The sequence below is a fragment of the Erinaceus europaeus genome, chromosome 11, assembly GCF_950295315.1.
Source record: "Erinaceus europaeus chromosome 11, mEriEur2.1, whole genome shotgun sequence".
Taxonomy (NCBI): Eukaryota; Metazoa; Chordata; class Mammalia; order Eulipotyphla; family Erinaceidae; genus Erinaceus; species Erinaceus europaeus.
Genome location: NC_080172.1, coordinates 37953069 through 37970051, shown reverse-complemented (window position 1 = coordinate 37970051; position 16983 = coordinate 37953069). Strand labels below are relative to the sequence as shown.

Sequence of the window (16983 nt, the reverse complement as noted above, 5' to 3'; positions counted from 1 at the left end):
TTTGTGTGTGTTGATGAGGAAGGGACATGCAGATGTCATGAGAACCACTATGGAGGGATGTGTCCAATGAGAAGACTGACATTATCTTAGGGAACACCAGTTATACCTTTACTAGACAACAGAATAACTAAAACTTATGAAAACAGAATTCAGAAATAGGAAGGAAGCCTATGGAAAAGGTTATAATAGATAGACCTGAGCTTGAACAAAATTTTCCATAGAGGATTAGATAAGGAAATATTTTAGGTGCTGGGCTAAAGAGGTAGCTCAGTGGGTGGGATGCATGTCTTGGCATGTGCTGCCCAGGTTTAAAATCTGGCTCCATGGCTGTAGTATCTCTGTCTGACAAGCAGCATATAAGTGGTAAAATCATGTGTGTAGGAGGCCCTGACTCTACCCCCCAAAACATCAGATGCTGCATACCACTTGGTCTGTTTCAATCACTGACCTCTGTCATTACAACAATAAAAACTCCAGATAGTATGTATGTAAAAGAGTATGACCATTTTCCCAATAAAAATTTATTTACAAAAACAAGCAGTTTACCAAATTTGGCTCTTGGCATAGAGAGGACAATAGAGATAAGGATTGCTTCACTTATTACCTGCAGGGCAAGTGAAAGCCATCATTTAGTTGTTTACCAAATGTCCAATATATCCTTGGGTGGGGCTGGAATCACCACACTATTCAGTGTACTCAGTAGTTAACAGATGCTTTGATGGTCACTTGAAACTTACATCTCAGTTCAGCTTATTCACTTAATCAACTGTCCTCCTCTAACAACCCTAGACAGGGCTAGGAAGAATAGCATACCATAAAGTAGTTGTGCTTTATGTCATGCTATCCTTCCTTCTGCAAGAATATAATCAACTGATTCTATTGTTGTTTGAATCAAAATGATAGTTGTTCACTAGTGGTCTTGGAATCTCACTGCTTCAGAGCCCAGCTCCACTAGGGAAAGATAGAAACCAGCTGGGGGTATGGATCAACCTGCTAATGCCTATGTCCAGTGAAGAAACAACTGCAGAAGCTAGAATTCCCACCTTCTGCACCCTTAAAGCAATTTTGATCCATACTCCCACTGGGACAGAATGATAGGGATAGGATGACCAGAGGGCTCTGAACTCCAACTCCACCAGCAACTGGAGAGAGAGAAGTGAAAAGAGAGGGACATTTGAATGTAATAATAGTTGTAGATGTGACTTGGAAAGGTAGAGAAGATGGGAACCTTAAAAAGTGGAAAGTGGGTGGGGGGCAAATATATACAAATATAGACAGTTGTAGAAATAATAGTTAACGTAGATCTTGGGAGAACTGCTCCTGAAGCCTCTGTCTTCTGTCCAATAAATAATTAAATGCTTCTGTCAGCCACTGTGATGGGGACAAGGAGAAAAGACAAGTAAGTCAGAGTTCTGATTGTTATTTATAGCATCAGATAATAAAAGACTACTACTCTATGTAAGATTTTGCCTCTAACCCCTCCAAGATGTTTGACAACTAGCAGAGGATTGCAATATTGGGTAGTGAGTTTCATAGTACGGTCTTAAAGAGGCCTCCAGCCCTGCTTAGAATTTTCAAAAAAGGCTTCTGGGAGAAATCATATCTAAATCAAGATTCAAAGGACTGGGTGCAGTTAGTCAAGTGAAGGTGAAGAGGATTTGGAGAAATGGGGGTTGTGATCTGACTAGGAGGCATGGTTTGTATTGAAAATGATGATTTGGCCAGGCTGAACCTTTTAGTGTGAGTGCCAGTGGGACATGGGAAGACTGTGATGCTAATGAATATCTATCGGCTGTGAGATTATATATATGTATGTGTGTATGTATGTATGTATGTATATATGTATGTATATTATTTTTTGGTGAGGAGAATAATGCACAGCATTGAATCTGAGCTTTAAAAGCTGTGCTTGGTTGCCCTGTGGAGCACAGCTTAAAGGGAAATGAGATTAGAAGCATTAAGAACAATCAGCAGTAGAGAGATACTGATGACTTGAAATGAGCATGTGGAGCCAGAGTGGTGGAGTCAGAGACGAGGAGAAATTCTGCAGACTGCAGGCTCTGAATCTGATAAGGTTTATGGTGGTTGGACAAGAAACTGAGAAATCAAAGTATAATCCTGACTATGAAATCTTTTGCCCATTTTTGTTCTGGTAGATGCCTCATTTTATCTTATTTTATGTGTCTGCCTCTCAGATTCTCAAGTTCAGTGATAAAATACTAAAGGATTCACTGTTGTAGCCATAGTATATGAGGCTAGGAGCATAGCACGAATGCCACAATCAACTGCATTTATGCAGACTGAACAGAGTTATGGGTGTAGCCCATGAGAAGGGACTTTGAGCAGAGGGTCAGGCCTGGATTGGCATCACCCCACATCCAGTTCTGTTGTCCTTTGTGAGCTTTGAAAGCAAGCCCAAGGGAATGAGCAGGGTCACAGCAGGCCTTGGCCACAACCCAAGGCTCATATAAGACTGACGTGCTTGGTGCATGGCCATGTTCTTTTGTGTACTCACACCATTGTGCATGGCCTCACATTGAAAGACTGGACTATGGTGACAGGGTGGGGGGAGGGACATGGCAGAGTCAATACCACTGTGAAAACTGCCAATCTGACAAATTCTAGCTTGGCTGCCTGGGTCCCTCATACTGTGTTTGATGCCTCAGGGATGAAGAGGTCTTAGGAAGCAGGACAAAAAGAAATGATGCATCCTGTGGGGACATGCTTCAGACCTCCAAAGGACTACTTCAGATTAGTTGGTGTGTCCTCTTCCGGACTAAACAAAACAGTAGCTTTTGGTGAGCAAGTTACAGAATGGTGAGTGATGGGGGCTAACAAAGGGAAGCGGGCAGCCCACTGCATCTGTGAAAGAGAGTGTGTTAGGAATTAATAAAAGACTTTACTTGATGCTGCAATGCCTCAGAGCATGTAAGTCCAGTTATTGTTTCCACCCTGACTATAAGTTCTGAAAAGGACTATCACTTTGTCTTCCCTTTTTTGAACAGGCTTCAACAGGACCTCTTGAGGGCTCATCCATTATACTTCAGGCTATATTATTATCCTCCTCATGTGACTAAGTTTATACAAATTCCATTTATTTATTTATTTCCCCTTTTGTTGAACTTGTTTATTATTATTGTTATTGATGTCATTGTTAGGACAGAGAGAAATGGAGAGAGTAGGGGAAGACATCGAGGGGGAAGGATAGAGACCTGCAGACCTGCTTCAACTTCTGTGAAGCGATTCCCCTGTAGGTGGGAAGCCAGGGGCTCGAACCAGGTCCTTACGCTGGTCCTTGCACTTTGCACCATTTGCGCTTATAAAAATTTTAATTTTCTTTTCATTCTCCCTTTATTTATCCATCCCTCCCTTCTTTTCTTTTTTCAAAGAGAGAGAGGGGGAGGGAGGGAGGGAGATACAGAGAGGAACTAGAGCATTACTCAGCTCTGACTCAAGAGGGTGAGGGGGATTGAATCTAGGACCTCTGGAGTCTCAGGCATGCAAATACAGAGCACTCCAACTGTGCATCTCCCAGATCCATAACATATATATATGCATATATATATAATTTATATTTATATTTGAGAGAGAGGAGGCAGAAGGAGGTAGGTTAGAGCATTACTTCAGCATATTTAGTATTAGAGGTTGAACCTAGGTCTTCACAATGCCAATTTTGCACTATACCTACTGGGTCACCTGCTAATCATATGAATTTTTGTTTGTTTGTTTTTGCCAGAGTTGGAACCTCATACATGCATGATTTCACCATTCTTAGTGTGACTTTATTATTATTCAGATAGAGAGACACAGAGAGGGAGAGTGGAGCTTCCCTGGTGTCATGGCATTTGCTTGTGGTTTTGGAGCTTGAACTTGGGCCACAGTATAAGCCTTACCCAGTGAGGTATCTGAGTAAGGACCCTGGTTGCTATGAACTGACCAAAGGGTCAGACTGGGTTATGCCCTTTTACTGAGAGCCTCAACCATCGGAAGACCAGGGTACTTTGCTTTCCACATGGCTTCTACAAATGAGATTTCTGTTATCTCTCCGTTCCAAGCCTCTGTGGCATTGTGTAGCACTCAGAATAGTATTCACATCCTGTTTAATATTGTAATAGTTGGCAGTATATCTTATTAGCCTGCTAACCTAAGCTCCTTGAGGATTCTAAGGTTGTCCATTTTTCCCTAGTTCCCTAAGCATAATTCTTCAGTGGAAGGTTAGGAAGGTGTGGGTTGTCATTAAGATACAGGATTCCTAGGATGGGCAGCAAATTGGAACAGCAATGCTGTAGCACATGATAGCAGCAATTTGAGTTTTTACCTACTATAATCTTGTCAGATATGGGTGAAGGAACATTTTAACTGAAAAGCCCACTTTACAGAGTAGAATGCAAAATGCAAGACAAATGAGTACAGTTCACATGGAAGAAGGAATGCTACAAACAGAGGAACTGAGAGGAAAGAAAAACTAAAATAGGCTAAAATGAAATACTGGGAAAGAAAAACCAGGATTTACATGAGAAGGGAAGCACTAGTAGGAAAGAGAATTAATGATTCAGAATAAGGCAGGTTTTGTCTATGCATTTGTTGAATGGCAACAGTTACAGGGAACTGATACCTTAGAAATTGCTCTGTATAGGAAGTACAGGAAGCTCTTCCATTGTGCTCCTGGAAGGCAAGAACTAGATTTTGTTCAGTTTTATGTGTTGTGCTGGCCCCTTGTTTTGGCACACCCTTTTTCTGTGAGTAGGAGGGGCACTTTGCTATATCTCTGGAGTCAAGGGCTGAGTGTTGAGAGAATAGAATTGCAAGTGGTGATAAATATTGCCTGAAATACTGGGGATTTTGTGCTCGAATATTGGCACTGTAATAAATGTGGCTATATTTAGAGGCTAACATTTTTTGATGTGCTTGTGTGTAACAACTGAGAATGTTGACATTTAGCAAAACTGTCTGCACTGAGGGATTTGGGGGGGGTGTGTAAAAGATCAGAATACATGTGTCAGTTGAATGTTTTCAAGGGATGGCATGCAGCCTTCTCTGTGGCCTTCTCTGGAGAAGGGGTCAGATCATAAAGTGCTGTCTGATGGTGGCTGTTAGCAACAAATGTCTGTGTTCAAAATATCCAGGGATTTACAAGATTAGTAAGAAGGAAATGTGTGTTGTGCTGCTGGATGAAAAAAACGGGTTTGACTTTTTCTTGCCCATTTCGCACTGTATAGGTGTGTTTTGTCTGTATATAAGCTGATAAAAATTGGTCATGTATTTCACCGACATACTAACAGAATTTTACTGCTTGATGTTTTTATTGCAAGGTATATTAGTTGTTGTTGTTTTTTTTTTTTAGCTATCAAGTATTCATCAGTTATTAAATTCCAGATCTTAGCAAGATGTACATTTAAAAAAAATTTATATTTATTTATTTTCCCTTTTGTTCCCCTTTTTGTTTTTTATTGTTGTAGTTTTTATTGTTGTTATTGATGTCATCATTGTTAGATAGGACAGAGAGAAATGGAGAGAGGAGAGGAAGACAGTGAGGGGGAAAGAAAGATAGACACCTGCAGACCTGCTTCACCACCTGTGAAGCGACTCCCCTGCAGGTGGGGAGCCCGGGGCTCGAACTGCCATTCTTAAGCCAGTCCTTGGCTTTGTGCCACGTGCACTTAATCTGCTGCCTCCAGGGTTATTGCTGGGACTCCGTGCCAGCACTATGAATCCACTGCTACTGGTGGCCATTTTTTTCTGTTTTATTGGATAGAACAGAGAGAAAGTGAGAGAGGAGGGGGAGAGAAAGGCACCTGCAAACCTGCTTCACTGCTTGTGAGGTGACCCCCTCCCCCCATGTCGGGAGACGGGGGCTCAAACTGGCATCCTTGCACCCTTCTTTGCACTTCGTATTATGTGCACTTAATCAGGGTACCCCCAAAGCTAGAGTTATTATTTGTTTCCAGTAAAATGACTTCATTCAAATGTGCTGCAGATATGACCTCTACATGAATTTGGATTCATTTAATCATGTGTTTTTGGGAGTGAATGCTAGCAAACTTGAATGACTAAGGTCATCATGCTGAAGTTTTGTAACTAAATGTGAGAATAGATTCCTGCAACCCCCCCTTACTAAATGTCCAACACTCATTGTATAAATAGGTAGAGTATATTTCCTCAAGCTGTTTTTGGAGCTTTCAGATGCTCTGACAATACTTTACATGGAAAGCTAATGTGAAGCAAGTGTGACATTTCCTAGGGTAGGATTCTAATAACCTAGTCAAGATCAAGTGACAAACCTCCAGGTTAGTGACTACACAAAGGCTTCTTATGGTGTCTGAGGTGTGGGCTCAGCTACACAGGGTAAGTTCCAGCAGGCCAGATTCTCCAGTTCCTACATCATTTAGAATCTCTTTATCAATGCACATATCTAAAGCACCATTAATTTTACCAATGAGAAATCTCTAACCTCATGAAGTCAGTTTGCACACCTGTAGTGTTGGAAGAGGTGACGTGCTGGAAGCTTCTAGAACAGTGCTTTTGGACATGCATTTTTCCTATGCAGCCGTACATTCTCAGAGCATTGGGAGTGTGTTTGCCTGGCTGGACATGACCCTGAGAGTGGTGATTAAAGCTAATCTATCCCTATCCTAGTGTCTGTGCTAGAGTATTTTAAGTACATTGTTGTATATACAGCTCGTTCTTCACTTGAAGAGTTCATTTAGGGAGCCTCCCTGGTACCAGTAAACCTTGGTTTCTCCTTCCTATATCCATTCATGTCTGGTCCTTCCATTTACTGGTGTACTTATAACCATGTTCTCCTCGATGTTCTCTTTCCCCTATTTTCAGCGAATTTCATCTTTAAAGTCCTACTCACAACAGCCTTCCACGTTTCCCAGACCCTTTTCAGAATTCCAACCATACTGAATTTGTGAACACTCATTCATATTGAGTATTTCATATTCCCTGTGTTTCAGACTAGAACATATAATGTTTAAGGACCTTGTATGCATTTATCTGGAAGTTCCCTACCTCACTTATTAGAGTACAAAACAAAACAAAACAAATTGAATTTAAGCTGGAATATTAGGGAGGAGGAAGAGAGAATGTTGAGGGAATTATGGGTAGGTTACTTTTTATGCTTTCCAATTCATGACTAGAACCACTTGGCTGGGAATCAATGCCCTGTTGTACTATCAAAAACCTAGTTTTACTCCTTCCAGTCACAGCTTTGTCACCACTTTGCCCACCCTAATTTATCCTTCTTTTGTTAGCCAAAATTCTATAAGTATTTACTGACTATATAATAGGATAGATCGAGTCATGGGAGCCAATTCATCTGTTAGAGCTCGTGCCTTAATCAGGGCTAGACCCTGGGTTAAAGCTCTGAAACTGCTTGGGAGCAGCATCAATAGTAGCAGTAGACCAGTCCTCCTTAAAAGTATTGGTCCAGTGGTATTGTGCATGTGTGAGATCCTGAGTTCATTACTCAGTGGCCTCTGGTAATATATAAAAAGAAACACTCAGCCATATATGTCCTTTAAGTCAGGTGGAGACTGCCTTACATATCTTATTTCTGCTGACAGATGGCTATAAGCACAGACATCATTTTTATATGCAAACATGAAATTAACTCTAGACATGTGGCTATTTATAAATTTAACGAAAGATTAGCCACTTTCCCCCAAATCCACCTTTGTTCTCCCCAGATTTGCTGTTTATTTTCCCTGCCCCCCACCCCATTTTTCATAAAGTAAATAAGATGAATGGAACCTGGTCAAAATGTGTCATGCCAAGCAATAGCTGATTCCTTATAGGAATTGCCATGGAAGGAGAGTGTCCATAGATCAGCTTATACCAGGAGCTTCAGGTTAATGCTGGAAGCAGCTACTTTGCTATTCTGAGTACAGTGGTGTTGTTGAGTATGAGAGAGAAAAACATCACCTTGCTTTTTGCTTGACAACTTGACATGAAACTCTTTCCCAGAATTTTTTGTACTGGCTCCTTACAACAGAATTATTGCAGCCATAAAGGGAGTTGTGTGCCCAGAGCCTACAGGAAATCAGGGTAGGTCTAAAAATGAAGTGCATGTGTTCTGTCATCTTGCTATTGTCTTTGTAGTCTTTATAGGCTTTCTTTGGAGAAGCTGAGTGGAATTGCCTTAGGCACATTCTGATGTTTTGTTGTGTGGCTTCCACAGATCATAACTTATTGGGAAGCCACTGGTATATGACAATTGGAACAATAACATTTGGGAATGAAGATATTGTTTGAAACTGTACTCCCTCTACTTCTGAAGCATATTAACAAGTCTGTTCTTTATGACTTTAGGTAAACATGTCAAATATTCCCTAACATCAGATTGAATTGAGTGCTGTGAATTAATGAATTGCTTAGAACAGAGTCTTGGGATATAAGATATTGTCAAGGGGAACCAAACCCTTGATATGGAATGAAATCATGCCCTTTTGGATATGTTGCTTCTTTTAAAAACCCTGGATATAAAAGATATTATTTAGGAAAGGTAATTTAAGAATGTCTTCATCAATAAACTTCTTAAAATATCTTAGAATCTGTTCTTGAAAGAAATTAGACCAGTACAAGATAACTCTGTATCTTCTACAACCCCTAGCAGTTGTAAGATCTGACCTCTGTGTCAGACCTATGATGTTTATAGTGAGTTATAACATAAAAGGACATTAAGAAACCCATGCCTGTACTTTAATGATGGCTCTTTTGGTTACTACCAGGCCACCCATCATCTGGGGCCCTAGTCAAAGAATCCTGGGATTCCTCCATAGATTATGGGCATAGACCTCTAACAAATCCCTCTCTCCACCATCACTGGCCATCTCCAACAGGAACAGTATTGTGGACCCTTTTGTGGGCCTCTACAGGATCTTAACCTCAATGTAAAATAACAGTAGTAGAAATTGCCCCACTCTCTGAAGTGAAGCTGGGTCAATATATTCTGCCACTCGAGAAAATGGGTCCTGAAATGAGTACAGCCTAGAATATTCCTAGCTCTGATCACGGAATTTGAGTTTAGACTTACAGGGATGCAGAGGTTATACAGGCTCCTGTGCTGAACATAGGCCCCAGATCAGATTGATGGGGTTTATAGTTAATGGTATTTATATACTTTTTCTATATTTGGGAGCTACTCTCTTCCCTAATCCAGCTTTCTAGTCCTATTTCCAACTTTGACACCATATCCCCAGACAATATCTTTAGTCCAACTGTATGTTAGCTATCAGGCTCAGACAAAAATTAGTGAAGTCATGGGCCCCTTGGAACATACCTAAAATAGACTTCCTAACTTTTTCCTAAATGGATACCTCAAATATCATCTGCTATATTCTTACTTTTAGCTTCCTGATTCTTAAACAATTTGTTCTGCTTTATATATTAGCGCTTTTCAGCCACCAAGTTGCAGAAGCTACCATGACACCAATCTGACTTAACCTAGGCAGATAACCTTACCAATGTACCCTGGAACCCCATCTCTCCAGACCCCTGCCCCACTAGGGAAAGATAGAAACAGGCTGGGGGTATGGATCAACCTACCAATGCCCATGCCCAGCAGAGAAGCAATTACAGAAGCCAGACCTCCCACCTTCTGCCAGAGGGATAAAGAAGAGGAAATCTTCTAGTGGAGGAGATGGGATATAGAACTTTAGTGGTGGGAATTGTGTGGAATTGTACCCTTCTTATCCTATGGTCTTGTTGATCTTTATTAAATCAATGAGAGAGAGAGAGAGAGAAAATAGGAAAGCTATGAGGGAGGGAGGGAGGGAGGGAGAGAGAGAGAGAGAGAGAGAGAGAGAGAGAGAGAGAAACAGAATTGGAAGGCTATCAGGGGAGGTGATAGGATATGGAGTTCTGGTGGTGGGAATTGTGTAGAATTGTACCCCTCTTATCCAATGTTTTTTGTCAGTATTTCCTTTTTATAAATAAAAATTAAAAAAGAAAGAAAGGCCATGCCTGGGAAAGTGGGCAATGAATGGAACACCTGGCAGAGCACACATATTACCATGATCAAAGACCTAGGTTCAAGTCTCTGGTCCCCGTTTGCAGGAAGGGAAGCTTCTTGAATGGTGAAGCAGTGTTGCAGTTGTCTCTTCATTTCCGCCTTCTCCTTTGTTTCTCTGTCTCTAGCCAAAAAACAAGGGGGAAAAGGAGTGGGAGAAAGGCTGCTAGGAGCATTGGATACATTGTATAAGAACCATACCCCAGTGATAGCCATGGTGTGAAATAAATAAATAAACAGAAACCCATATCTGCATTTTTTGGGACATGCTATTAGTGATCTTGCCTTAGATGTAGTAGAGACCTCTGTAATTCTTTTTTTTTAATTAGTAATTTAATATTGATTGACAAAATTACATGTCAACAGGGGTATAATTCCACACTGTTCCCACCCCCAGAGTTCTGAATTCCCAATCCCTTCACTGCAAGCCAATGTAAATTCTCCTAAGGTTGCCAACATGGGTTAACTGTCATCTCTACAACTATCTAGATTTCTATCTATCTAGATTTCCCCTCCAAGCCATTCATGACCCTATTTGTACATCCTTATGTTCCTCCTTTTTTCCTCCTCTTTTTTGGGTCCTGATGGAGCTAGAGTTCAGAGCCCTTTTATCCTCTTCTTCCTCTCATTTCTCCCCCACTGGAGGTATAGCTCAAAATTGGTTTTGGGGTGCAGAAAGTAGGGCTTCTGGCTTCTGTATTTGCTTCTCCACTGAACATGGGCATTGGCAGGTCAATCCATACCCCCAGCCTATTTCTATCTTTCCCTAGTGGGGTAGAGATCTGGAGAGGTGAGGTTTCAGGACCACTGCATCAATATAAAGATGTGATATACATGCATATTTCTTTATATATGCTCAGCGTGTCTGAATATAGATAGTTATATGTGTGTATGTGCATCGCAGAACATTGTAATCATCAAATGAGAAAATATCTATAGAAATCATAAGTATAAAAATGTTCCTCAACAATTCATAAATGAATTATTTTATGTACCCATTTTGCAAATTCAAAGCAGTTCAAAGTTAGGGTTACTCAAAGCACATGAGATATGTAAATGATTTTTAAAAGATTTATCTATGTGCTTAAATACAAGAGAGAGAGAAAGAGGGGCGGGAGAGAAGGAGAACACCAGTAGATCACTCTGGCATGTGCGATGTTGAGGACTGAACTTGGGACCTCATGCTTGAGGGTCTAACACTTTATCTGTTGCACCACTTCTCAGAAGTTATTTAGAAAATAATTAAGGTACAGAAAGGATAAGGGGGCAAAGATTTTTAATCACATGAGGGGGAGAAATGCTCTATGATTAAAAAATTATTAGTGGTTTAGTATTGATTTACAAAATTATAACAGAGGTATAATTCCATACCTTTCCCACCACCAGAGTTCTGTGTTTCTATTCCCTCCATTGGAAACTGCATTAGTTCTCCCAAAGATCACAGATATGGATTGACTATTGTTTTTGTAAATATATATGTATATATACCAAATTTTTTATTTATAAAAAGGAAACATTGACTAAACCATAGGATAAGAGGGGTACAACTTCACACAATTCCCACCACCAGACCTCCGTATTCCATCCCCTCCCCTGATAGTTTTCCTATTCTTTACCCCTCTGGGAATATGGACCCAAGGTCATTGTGGGATGCAGAAGGTTGAAGGTCTGGCTTCTGTAATTGCTTCCCTGCTGAACATGGGCGTTGACAGGTCAATCCATACTGTCTTCCTCTTTCCCTAGTGGGGAAGGGCTCTGGGGAAGCAGAGCTCCAGGACATATTGGTGGGGTTGTCTGTCCAGGGAAGTCTGGTCGGCATCATTATGCCCATTTTTCTATGGTCCTGCCTTCTCTTCCTTTCTAAGTCACACCTACTACTTCTGAGCGCCTTGCTCCATCCTCCCACCACCTCATAGTTTTGATGGATCTAGAGTTCAGAGCCCTTTGGTCATCTTCCCTTAACATTTACCCACCTGGGAATATAGACTAAAATTCTTTATAGTGTACAGACAGTGGGAGTTCCTTCTTCTATAATTGCTTCTCTGCTGGACATGAGCAGGTCGATCAATATCCCTAACCTGTTTCTATCTTTATCTAATATCATTTTAAGGTCTTACAATATATATATATATATATATATATATATAATATAATATAATATAATATATATTATATATATTATATTATATATATATTGTATATATACATACACACACACACACATATATATTGGCAAATAGTTATGCAATAGGGAGCCCAGTTAGATGAAGAGAAGCATTCCAGTTTTTTTTTTGGGGGGGGGAGTGAGAAGAGGTGATTAAGTTGCTACACACTGGATGGAAATTTTAGAAACCAGAATACTTAGAAGAGCTCCTTTCATGGAAGTGATTTTGTCTTCCTACTAGGCCTCAGCTTCCCTACCTATAACATGAGACATTTGCATTGAGTTACTAGAGCTCAGAGTAATTCTAAACCTGGGCTTGGCAGGGCAATCCGACAGAATTGCTTGTCTGGTTGTTAATCTGTACATCTAGTTCACTTGGGTCCCTTTATCAACACCTTCAGCATTGGTTTAATAGTCTTACTTGAGAGAATGCTCTGTAAACCCCCAGGATTTCCTCTACAAATTCAGTACTAATCCATTGATTTGAAAACTTTGGTTCTTTTATCTAAAGCAAAGCAGAAATTTTTCTGTGGTGGATATGAAGATGTTTTTTTAATCACTTTATTAAGGAAATCTTGATTTATATGGTTGTTGTCATGTGGGTGCAGTTCTTCATCTCAAGATAGGTGTTGCCACATCTCAGCCTGCACCTTCTCCACTATAGGGCACGAGACCCCCAACTCCCCTTTGCCTTTCCCCACCTTATTGTTCTTTAACACTTTCTACCTTAGAACTATTCACACTGGACCAGAGAGGTAACTCACTGGGTAGAGCATGTACCTTACAATTTGTGTGGCTTAGGTTTGAGTCCTGGCCCTACTAGTTGGTCTACCTACCTATATATCTGTCTGTCTACCTGAAAAAGCAGCCTAGAGTACTGAAATAAGCACAAGGGCAAAGCCACAGCTCTGAGAGAAAGAAAGATTGATTTAAATTTACAGTCTCTACTGAATAAAATCTTCATAAGAATGTTCTCTCTGATAGCATCTTAAGTTTCATAATATTTATTTTTAGGCACATTCTTTAAGGTCTTGTCACTACCAGCAGGTATACAGAGTAGGATGACTACCTGTATGCTACAAGTGGACGTAGAAGAGGAGGAGAAAGTGAGGAGGTGTATGGTAGAGCTAGGCCAAGACTTTGTTTTGTTCACCCTGTGTAGTCTACCTTCCTGACTGTGAGGCAACAGGTCAGTCCTGTTAAGGAAGTTAGCAGCACAGATAAATGCTTGGATTATAGCCCAGGAGCTGGGACCTCTGTAGTTAAACTCAAAGCTTTATTAATTATTCTAAATCTCAAACTCACCTTCCTGGCTTGTAGGACCTGTATTTTCACTCTACCAGCTGAGTTTTATTCCCTATGAAAGCTTTCAATGGGTGTTGATGCCCATGTTCAGTGGGGAAGCAATTACAGAAGCCAGACCTTCTACCTTCTGCAACCCACAATGACCCTGGGTCCATGCTCCCAGAGGGATAGAGAATGGGAAAGCTATCAGGGGAGGGGGTGGGATATGGAGAATGGGTGGTGGGAATTGTGTGGAACTGTACCCCTCCTACCCTATGGTTTTGTTAATTAATCCTTTCTTAAATAAAAAATAAAAAAAAAAAAGAAAGCTTTCAATGGTACCCTTACCTCACCAACAGAAATTATGTCATGTTTTAGAGCCTTACTGAGGAAAGTGTTAGTAAGACACAGTGTTCAAGAGAAAAATAAAGACCTGGACCAGTATTGGAACTGTCTGTTTCTTTCACCTAGGCTGGGAAACATAAATCACTCCAAGCTCTCTGCTCTAGCATTAAGTGTTCAAGAGAAAGGCACAGTTTCCCTCTTCATTCGAGGCAGTTATGTATTGTCTCTGATATTGAGTATATGCTGTTTATCAGTTGTTAAAAGTGAAGACTTGGAAATGGATTCCATTTCAATCCACCTTGAATTGGCTTCATCTCTGACAAATTTCAAAATTTTTATCATCAAAAAGTTGTTGGAATGACCCTCCCCTCTGGTAAGCAGAATTGTGGGAGAGACCCAGCCACCATGGAGTGAATTTACTGTGCTTAATTTCATGCAGTTTCCTGATAACTGTGCTTTCCTCCCCATGTTTTCCTGCCCAAAACACAGCTTCTGCAGCCCACAGGTCTCTCTCTCCTTCCCTGGTGTTTCCTTTATGCAATCTTCACTCATCATCTTCCAATCTGCCCAACAGGTTTGAACAAAGATAGGACAATCGACATCAAGCTAATTAAATACTAAATGTAATTATTTTAATTTGGTGCATATTTTTAAAATGTTAACACATTTCCAAGGGGAAAAGGTTGCATTTTGAATAACTATTGTTATAGTTTTAGAACTGCAGGCCTCTATTTTCAAAATCGATAATTGGAGCTTCTCTAAGAAAGACAGCTTTGCAAGAGGCCTCATCTGTCCAGATGGCTTCAAAACCTAAGAGTGAGTGCTGGGGGAAAATCTTTTGTGATGATTTTGTATATGGTCTCACATTTCTGTTCATACCCAAATGTGCACAAAACTTCCCTCACAAAACCTCCAGACCATCCCTCCATACTTAGTGGCTCTCTGGGAACTCCCAGTTATCATCCTGGCAAGGTTTGTAGGCTATACCCTCATTTTTCTTCTTCATGTGTGTATGTGCATGTGCGTATCTGTGTCTGCTCAAAAAGGCTATGGCTAGAGACCAGCATTCTCTACTTGTGCCAGCTGTCAGAATAAAAATTGCTGGGAAGGATGGGAAAGTGGAGATTAGTTTGTGCTCAGTTTGATTTCCTGGCACCTTCTCACAGGTATAGTTTAATTTACCTGTGTTACAAATCCATCAAGACAGACTTGGCTAAGAATCAAATTGAGGGGTTTTTTATGACTTATTTATTTCATAAATGAGAGAGATACTCAGGGCATCACTCTGGCATATGTGATGCTAGGGATTGAACTTGGAACCTCATGCTTGAGAGTTCAACACTATATGTCTTCCCCCCCCATCATTTTATTGGGGAGGGGATAATGATTTACAGTACCTTTTCTACCATTATGCACCAGGACTCCAAAACTCTCTTCACCCTGTCTCTGTCCTCCTGCTCCAGAGAGTCCTTTGCTCTGGTTCAGTACACCAAACCCAGACACAACACACATAATTCAGTCTAATCTGAGAAGAAAGTGCCATGCTGCTTTCCTTTGATCTGTGGCAAAGAAACCAAATAGCAGATCCTTACTTTGCACATGTTATGTCCTAGCTGGTCTTAACCTGTCATTCAAGATGCAGGCCTTATTTGTAAACTCTTGACTAAGTGATAGCAGTGGTGCATACAAGAGTGATTGATTGTGAGCCCAAGAATGATTTTTATTGCTGTATCTGTGAAACCCAATGTCATCGTCTTATCCCAGTGGTTTGCACATCACTAGGTTGAGTAGTTAGTTGTTGGTTGCTAAGTTGCTTAAAGCCACAAACTTTAGAAGTGAAATCATCACACCCAGAGATTTAGCTTTTGTCGACTCTTCTGTAAATAGTATGCACCAAGGGAGTATTCTTTGGCCCCCAGGGAAGGTCAGCAAAGTGGTTGTGAAACTGAGTAATCTGGTCTGGGTCGGTGCTGAAAGCTTTTTTTTTTTTTTTTTAAAAGCTCTTATTGATGTCTCAGTGGAGACACCGTGCTGTCACATGGGCTTCACTGCAATGGAGAGGGGTAGGATGGGTGTGTGTAGTGGGAGGGGATACTGCTGAGTTCATTAAAAGGCTACCGCTGGTGAAGCAAGACCAGCCCAGCACAGCTACCACACCATTCCTCTGGATTAATCAAGTCTTTCCTCCACAGGGACAAGGTGGATAGCAACACTTCACAAGGTAGGGGCCTTATTCTAGGTCAGTTCTCCCATAACAAGGAGTTCCAAGTAGAGCAGATCTTGATGGGGGTAAAGTAAGGACCCACTTTGGTCCTAGGTGGGGGTGTTTCTACACAGACTTCCTAACATGAATATCTCCAAAATGACTCAGAAGTTCTGGAAGAGAAGACACAAAATTATGTATGCTTGACTAGCAGCCAGAGGTCAAACACTATTTCTCCAGATTGGACAGAATTCAAAGTCACATTTAGTCTGGGCATAGAGTCTGGGCATTGTTGACATAAGTGAGTAAAACAGGGCTGAGGATCTGCTATGTCACTACTCTTTCACTATACAGGCAGAGTCTAAGCCTTTGTACCATTTAAAAAAAAAGTACAAAAAAATGGTGCATTTCTCTCTGCACTGAGATTGGAAGATTAGAAGTAGAAAACATCTGGGGAGGGCCATGCAACTGGGACAGAAGTCATAAAATCTAATGAGTTGTATCTTGGATCTCTAAGAGAAAACTCTTTTTTTTAAATAGAAATCTTTTAAAAAATATTTATTCCCTTTTGTTGCCTTTGTTGTTTTATTGTTGTTGTTGATATTGTCGTTGTTGGATAAGACAGAGAAATGGAGAGAGGAAGGGAAGACAGAGAGGGGGAGAGAAAGAAAGACACCTGCAGACCTGCTTCACCACCTGTGAAGTGACTCCCTTGCAGGTGGGGAGCCAGGGGCTCGAACCGGGATCCTTATGCCAGTCCTTGCGCTTTGTGCCATGCGCGCTTAACCCGCTGTGCTACTGCCCGACTCTGGAAGACTTGCTTTCTTTGCCTTCAGATTTCCCAGCCTTAATCCCCTGATCCTTTATGTATGTATGCATGAACATTGCTTGCTAGATAGATGAGGCATGAGTGTCCGTTTCCCCACCACTTATGTTGTAAGCATATCTAGTTGATGGTTAATGAACATATCCAAT

At 40.9% G+C, this 16983-nt stretch overlaps 1 protein-coding gene across 6 annotated transcripts in view; it reads left to right on the top strand.

The window, feature by feature from the left end:
* MCC (MCC regulator of WNT signaling pathway) overlaps window positions 1–16983 on the top strand; it is a 338297-nt gene that overhangs the window by 104172 nt on the left and 217142 nt on the right. The window contains exon 1 of one of the 6 annotated variants that reach the window (XM_016193859.2): window positions 2798–2817. The exons of 4 other annotated variants lie outside the window; for them this stretch is intronic. In XM_016193859.2, coding sequence (XP_016049345.1) covers window positions 2815–2817 — 3 coding nt within the window. In that variant the 5' untranslated portion in view covers window positions 2798–2814. Of the gene's footprint in view, window positions 1–2797; window positions 2818–15923; window positions 16027–16983 lie in introns of those variants that run through there. One more of the 6 variants, XM_060201294.1, reaches the window with a different exon arrangement.